This window comes from Leptodactylus fuscus, chromosome 10 (assembly GCF_031893055.1).
Source record: "Leptodactylus fuscus isolate aLepFus1 chromosome 10, aLepFus1.hap2, whole genome shotgun sequence".
NCBI lineage: Eukaryota > Metazoa > Chordata > Amphibia > Anura > Leptodactylidae > Leptodactylus > Leptodactylus fuscus.
In genome coordinates this window covers 11385168-11393863 of record NC_134274.1, presented here as the reverse complement: position 1 = coordinate 11393863, position 8696 = coordinate 11385168, and the positions used below count along the sequence as shown (strand labels likewise).

General features: G+C 36.1%; 1 protein-coding gene across 1 annotated transcript; it reads right to left on the bottom strand.

The window, feature by feature from the left end:
• Positions 1 to 541: 541 nt before the first annotated feature.
• On the bottom strand, positions 542 to 4031 carry NKX2-3 (NK2 homeobox 3). Its single transcript, XM_075288028.1, has 2 exons — positions 3722 to 4031; positions 542 to 1173 (listed from the first exon to the last, which is right to left on the bottom strand). The coding sequence occupies exons 1-2, from the start codon at positions 4029 to 4031 to the stop codon at positions 542 to 544; spliced, it is 942 nt and encodes a 313-aa protein (XP_075144129.1).
• Between the last annotated feature and the right edge of the window lie 4665 nt (positions 4032 to 8696).

Genomic DNA, 8696 nt, shown 5'->3' with positions numbered 1-8696 from the left:
CTGTGGAGTTACAGGTAGCAGACCACTGTCCTGGGCTGTCAGTGTCACATATGTAATAAATAAGTCTTCTTTATGGTGATTGTCTTGCTTTATGGCACTTGCTGCAGTTAACTCCTCATTGCCTTTACTTAGAGGAATTGACTGTTTGCACTTGTGTGAGGAATACTTTGACTTCAGGCGATTCTGCAGCGACTTTAAAGCTACTACAAGTCCCAACCTGCCGTGTCAGGCTGCAATGAGCATGCTGGGAGTAGTAGTCCTCTGCCGACTACACATAAATACGTGTTTATAGGGCTATATGATGGGCACATATGGGTTACATTACTTACTATGCCTGCATTATTGCTGTATATACATCATGTGCGGTCCTGATAAGGAAGGGTTAAGGCTCTGGATCCTCATGTGGTTGATATAAGGCTCCTGTAATATAACAATCTGGAATATAATGCTATAGTGCTCAGTATACACTCCATAGGTCGCACTGCATCCTGAGGATCCTCTTATAGAGTTCCTATATCCAATACATATAATGTCTGTCCCCCTACCAGGCTCGGATCCCCTGTAATGTCCCCTGGCAGGCTGGCATGGCTGCCCCTGTGTGGCTCTGTGGCTGGGGTGTATTGGCCAGCTGGCTGAGGTTGCCCATGTTGACAAATGGATTAGTCCCTGCTGGGTTGTGCTGGATGGAGGGCAGGCTGGTGTAGTTGCAGCTGTAGTTGCTGTTGTAGGATGAGTTGTTGTTGTAGCTGTAGGTCGGGTAACTATTATAAGAGTAAGGACTGGCAGCCACATTGTAAGCAGGGTTATAGCTCTGGCTGCCAGCTAGACAAGGCTTGCCATCCCTCACCAGCACTGGCACTGCCACCCTCCTGGGGGGTGGAGGTGGGTGATGGCTGCCCATCTCCAGGGACTTGTCCTGCCTTTGTCTCTTGCACTTGTATCTCCTGTTCTGGAACCAGATTTTCACCTGGGTAGAGGTGAGCTTCAGGCTGTTGGCCAGGTGTTCCCTCTCTGGGGCTGACAGGTATCTCTGCTGCTTAAATCTCCTCTCCAACTCAAAGACCTGGGCCTGGGAGAAGAGAACCCGGGGCTTCCTGCGGCTCCTCTGCTTGGGTCTGTCCACATCCTCCTGCTTGTCCTCATCTGGGGGCGATTTCTTCAAGAAGCAAGACTCTGTGAGGAAAAGAAAGCCATGAAAATCCTGACAGTCTGCATGCAAGTACAGGCCGACTACAAATATAATATAATATAATATAATATATACGATACACAAACACTGGGAACATTGTATCCAGACCTTATGTTACATTGTATATAACTAAAAGTCAATAGTAAAATATTCATCTGCCTTGAATATAAGAAGAGAATTCAGAATCGAAAGTTTATAGTTTACACAGAATATTCATATTGTTATAATTTATTTATTTTACTTATATAATTGCTTTAATTTTACATATATATATATATATATATATATATATATATATATATATATATATGTATATATCATTAGTTTTGTGTGTGTGTGTATATATATATATATATATATATATTTATAATCGTGTGTATATTTACCTATGAACTGTATATAATTCTGTATTGTATAAGTATTTATACAGTGTACATATGTATATATATATATATATATATATATATATATATATATATATATATATATATATACAAATCATAAATCTATATACATTACACTAATAATTCCTATGATATTATTTGTAGATTACATTCTGTTACATTAGATACATTGTTACATTCCGGCTTTCCTCTCCACCACAGGACTATTTTTCCCTGTTACTCAGGGTTGTTCAGGTTTTTAATAAGTTATAATTCATGTTGTGTCTTTAATGATTTCTAGACATTTATAGGATCAGGTTCACAGTATAAGCGGCCTTTCTAGGTGACAAGTCCATATAATAAATCCTGCCTATGCAAACAACAATTAGTTTAATTCATCTCCTCTTATGTGTCTGCCTGAGAGGCTCAGAACAAATAGACACAAGGATAAGACTGATCCAAGAGCCGGGACTGAGAGAAGAGGCCTGGGAGAGAGACAGCAGCACAATATACTGAGAATATACTTCTATATGACAGTACTAGTAATATACTGAGGATATACTAATATATGATACTGCTAGGAATACAGAGACTGGACTAATATATAACACTACTAGTAATACATAGAGAATATACTAATAGATAATACTACAAGTAATACCCCGAGAATATACTTATATATGATACTGCTAGGAATATACTGAGGATATATTAATATATGACACTACTAGTCATCCAGAGACTGGACTAATATATAACACTACTAGTAATACACTGAGAATATACGTATGTATGCTACTAGTATTACTACTAATGGTATGAATAGCAATTATACTACTGAGGATAATAACAACACTACTATACTAATAGTATTACCACATCTACTACAAATAATAACAATAATAATAATAATAATAATAAATAATAATACTATTACTACTATAAGTACTGATATTATTAACACCAGGACTATACTCTATAGTGATAATAGTATTATTACTACTAATGATATTAATGTCACTACCACCAATAATATAACACATGAAAATAATAACAGGAAAGCCATTATTACTGCTACTAATCTTACATGTGATACTAATGACAATCCATGCAATATTACTAATACTACTGATACTGTGACCACTAACAATATTACATGTGACACTAATAATGGTGAGAATCAGCACAACTCAGCTAATCCTATTACTAATATTAACACTAATGTCATTATTACTTTACGCATTACACCACAAATATTACTCTTATTATTATTATTATTATTATTATTACTACTACTACTACAATTACCTATTATTATTCATGATATTATTACCCTATAATTATTATAGTATTAGTAATATGTATTAACATTAATAATACCACTAAAGTTACTAGTAATATTATTAACACTAATACTTCTAACAATATTATTGCCAATATTAATAATGCTAGGATTTAATGTATTCATACTACTACTGATATTATTACAGAAATAATACAACTTCTAATAATATGATTTACACTACTACATATAAAACATTACCAATATGTATAATGCCATTATTGCTATATAATATTATCACTACATTATTAATAATATTTCTACTATCATCAATACTATTATTAATATACAATATATATAATATTGTTATTACTTTTATCACTAGCAATAATACTATTATAAATATTAATGCTCCTAGGATCATCTTTTTCTTACTATTGATAGTACTATTACCTCTATTAATAATACTGCACTATAGTAATGACTACTGTCATTACTAATACAACTGTTATTACATTTATACTAATAATAATACTGCTATTTTCTTGCCATTCATAATAATGTAACAATTACAATAATAATTATAATATTGCCTCTATTAATACTACACTATAACTACTACTACCATTATTCCTAAACTTCTACTGTCTGATAATTCTGTTACTACTTTTACTACAATTAATATGGCTCCTACGTCTTAGGAGGATAATAATAATAACAATAATACGCTATAGTAATGACTATTATTTCTATTATTATACGATACCTCTACTATCTAATATTATATATAATGTGATCTACTATTACTTCAATTAATATGGCTACTACGTCTTAGAATAACAATAATGGTAATAATGGAGGACTCACTGTGACTTTCCTCTTCGTCCTCCTCCTCCTCTTCTTTGGGGTGACAGGGGTCCAGGGCTGCATGCACATAGGCTTCAGGGGAGATGCCCCCCACCTCTGCAGCCCCCATAGAGTTGAGGTAGGAGAGTTTGTCATTGTCCTGTGTGTACACAGCCCTATCCCCCAGCATGCAGGCAGCCTGGCTGTACTCAGCCTCCAGGTCCTGTGCCAGGTGCCCCCTGCTGAGGGGGGGCTGCTGCCCCTGAGGCTCCCTATTCAGGATATCCTTCACAGAGAAAGGTGTGGAGGTGACTGGACTTGGTAACATCATCAGGACAGGTGAGATGAGAGGTCCAGATAAGGGCTAGATCCTGGGGATGGAGGAGTCAGTGCTGTGCAGTCCTCACTACATAGCCTCCATTAGCCTGGCCTCTGCTGCTCTGGGTTTTGTTACAAGCAGGGTTGGGAATAGCAGAGGACTGGGGTACTGCCTGCTGCACAGACCCCTCCCCTTCTGGTGACGTCATCCCAGGAGACTGTCAATCAGCCAGGCCTTTAAAGAGAAAAAAAAACAGAGGAGCTGGGTCCATGATTGGTGCTTTACCCTGCAGCCCCCTCCCCATATCCCCTGTGTTCAGGAAGAGTCCTGTGTGCTGAGGAAGGATCAGGCCTGGAGAGACACAATAACTACATGTGGATGATAGGAGTAGTGGATGGTAGGAGTAAAGGCAGCAGTAGTGGATGATAGTGGTGGATAACAGGAGTAGTGAGAGAAGTAGTGGGTGATAGTAGTGGATGACAGGACTAGTGGATGATAGGAGTAGTGATAGGAGTAGTGAATGACAGGGCTAGTGGATGATAGGAGTAGTGGATGATAGGAGTAGTGATAGGAGTAGTGAATGACAGGGCTAGTGGATGATAGGAGTAGTGGATGGTAGGAGTAGTGAAAAAAAAAATCACAAAGGGTACCCCTCCTTTCTAGTGGTAACAAGGTAAAACATAGCTTTTATTTCTAAAGAGTGAAAATAAGGCATTATGTCCCCCATTATGTCTAATGACATTTGAAAAGGGACTAGGTGTTCATATGGAGTCCTATCTGTTTTTAATGGGGGGGGGGGGGGAGAGAGAGATACATAATGTTTTGTTTTAACCCTTTAGAAATAAAAGCTATGTTTTAGCCTGTTACCACTAGAAAGGAGGGGTACCCTTTGTGATTTTTGTATAAGTTTTGGTACTACTAACCCAGTGTATACATGGTAGGAGTAGTGACAAGAGTAGTGGATGATATGTGTAGTGGTAGGAGTAGTGGATGACAGGAGTAGTGAGAGAAGTAGTGGGTGATAGTAGTGGATGATAGGAGTAGTGACAAGACTAGTGGATGAAGGAGTAGTGGATGATAGGAGTAGCAGAGCAGACTCTTACACAGATCCTTGTAATATGTATCTGAGGACAGCAGGTAACACATGTGACAGGTCAGCTCTGCTACATCTCTATATGGTAGATATCATGTATCAGGGCTGGTTGTTGCTTCAAGTTAGAAAGAAATAATTATTTTCTATTCATTAAATCTATTTATTTATACATTACATATCTATGTATCTATGGTATGTCTGTCTGTATCTTTATCTGTCTACATGTCCATTTATATTCTTTGTACCTGTGTATACATCTATGACATATCTCACACCATCCATTATATAGTTATTAAAATGTATCTATCGGAATCTATTTATTTGTATCTATCATTTCCCATCGTGTCCAGTTATATGTCTATCTGTAATAAATCTATGTGTCTAAAACACAGCTAGATATCGAATTATCTATCTCACATCTATCTATGTATCCGATGTCTACCTCATCTATCTATCTATCTATCTATCTATCTATCTATCTATCTATCTATCTCCTATCTATCTCCTATCTATCTATCTCCTATCTATCTATCTATCTATCTATCTATCTATCTATCTATCTATCTATCTCCTATCTATCTATCTCCTATCTATCTCCTATCTATCTATCTATCTATCTATCTATCTATCTATCTATCTATCGATCTATCTATCTCCTATCTATCTATCTATCTATCTATCTATCTATCTCCTATCTATATCTATATCTATCTATCTATCTATCTATCTATCTCCTATCTATCTATCTATCTATCGATCTATCTCCTATCTATCTCCTATCTATCTATCTCCTATCTATCTATCTCCTATCTATCTATCTATCTATCTATCTATCTATCTATCTATCTATCTCCTATCTATCTATCTCCTATCGATCTATCTATCTCCTATCTATCTATCTATCTATCTATCTATCTATCTCCTATCTATATCTATCTATCTATCTATCTATCTATCTATCTATCTCCTATCTATCTATCTATCTATCGATCTATCTCCTATCTATCTATCTATCTATCTCCTATCTATATATATCTATCTATCTATCTATCTATCTATCTATCTATCTATCTATCTATCTATCTCTTATCTATCTATCTATCTATCTATCTATCTATCTCCTATCTCTATCTATCTATCTATCTATCTATCTATCTATCTATCTATCTATCTATCTCCTATCTATATCTATCTATCTATCTATCTATCTATCTATCTATCTATCTATCTATCTATCTATCTATCTCCTATCTCTATCTATCTCCTATCTCTATCTATCTCCTATCTATCTATCTATCTATCTATCTATCTATCTCCTATTTATCTATCTATCTATCTATCTATCTATCTATCTATCTCCTATTTATCTATCTATCTCCTATCTATCTATCTATCTATCTATCTCCTATCTATCTATCTATCTATCTATCTATCTATCTAATGTCTGTGTATTTATAATTCTCTAACTATCTTGTATCTATTATCTTTCAGCAATATATCTAATTATTTATCTGGTGTCTATTTTATATCTATCTAATCTATCTCATAACTATCTATCTAATATACTGTATATCTATTTATCTATCTAGTGTTAGAACATATTAGGTAGTTTTATAATATCTTATTGCCTTATTTCCCTCCATTCCGTATTATTTGTATTGCCGCATCCTCCACAATAGCGTCTGCAGTGCGGCTATTCATGTGAACTAGTATCTGCCTCTGCTATAATCTTTCTATAATGTTAGTAAAACACAATCACCTATATAATACTGCAGCTGCTAGCAATAATATAATACAGCAATACTACGAGTGATCCTAACCTAGTAACTGATAGTATTATCCTATACTGTGCGCTGGAAGGGGAAACAGGGGATTTACCTATTGAATGAATACTGTAATGTAGCATAGAAGGTCACGTGACTCATGGGACTATATATATATATATATATATATATATATATATATATATATATATATATATATATATATATATATATATTTCACATATACCTAATGTGGTGGAGAAACAATACGGCTGTACCACTGATATATATGTGTCTGTATCATTAGCTACTTGCAGTTATTACACCCTCAACATTGTCTCTATGTGATATCTATCAGTATATACTAGTGTTGTAATATTACTCAGGCAGTATACAGATTGTACAGCCGGGTCGCACCATTCATTTGGCCAGAGCTGCGCCTTTTAGAATTTTAGAATTCTCAATTAAAAATAAAATAAAATTTAAATTGAGGAAATATAGACGGATTATACTATATGGATTATATAGTATCCATAGGATGGGATTACACAGATTGTAACATTAATATAAATGTGTGTGAGAGGACCGGAGGGTCTCCGAACAGAAACTCTCTCTCCTTATCTATATATCTATGGAATTGTGTATATATACAGTATACTATTGCCATGAGATTTATCACCTGAGACTGCTCATTTGACAATTGACTGTACAGAACAGCAGCAGGTGAGTGTCAGAATAATCTGTGTACATGACTAGTTTATACAGGTGAGAGCAGGGTGGTCCATAGTCTTATTAATATGAGGGGGGGGGGGATCCTCTGTGCCCCACCCTGTGCTGCAGATACAGAGGTGTCATCTGGTAATTGGGAACTCCTGCATGGTCTTGTATCTTACCCTCTGGCAGCTAAACGGTTAACTATTAATAGCTTTTAGAATAATTGCCTGAATAATTATGTCATTAAGGTAAAGAGCTGAGAAATAAATCATTGTTATAGTACAGAACATGGCCGGGGGGGGGGGGGGGGGACTAATGTGTGGTGAGGAAGATGAGGGAGGGGGCTGTCATTCACTCTATCTATCTATCTATCTATCTATCTATCTATCTATCTATCTATCTATCTATCCATCCATTTTATCCACATTAATCTATCTATTTTGTATCTATCCATCTATACTATCCATATATATCTGTCTGTTATGACCTTATTCAGGCCTGGTTAGTCTGTTAGGCCTGACACTTCGCCTCTTGGCCTAATAAAGGGTTACATATAGTGCTGGTCATTTTTTCTATACTATTTGAGGTCAGTTGACTATTGACCTGAGTTCTTGCAGCCATTGTTGGAGTCCCTCATGTTGTTCTTCTCTTCTATCTATCTATCTATCTATCTATCTATCTATCCATCTATCTATCTATCGTCTAAATCTATCCATCTCTCTGCCCATGGTGACTGTATAATGTACTATCTGATTTTACATAGGACTTCATGTATCTACCTCTTTAGAAGAACCAAATAGTTAAGTTAAAACTTCCTGTCTGTCCCATAGATAGCCATATGTCCAGGCAGACACACAGGTTATCTGCAGCCAGTATATTTATATAGCAGACATCTCTATAATGGAGATATGTGATGCTGAGTCTCTATATATAGCAGAGTGGAGGAAGCTGGTTATCTGGGGTGTGCAGGGGTCTGTCCACAGATCTGGGGGTCTGACAGCCCGGCCTATGACCATGCTCTTATCTGTCACTCTCTCCTACAGATTGGCTGTAAGAATGTTAATTGCAGTTGGAGTCCTCACTATCTGTCCCCATTGTCAGGATCCT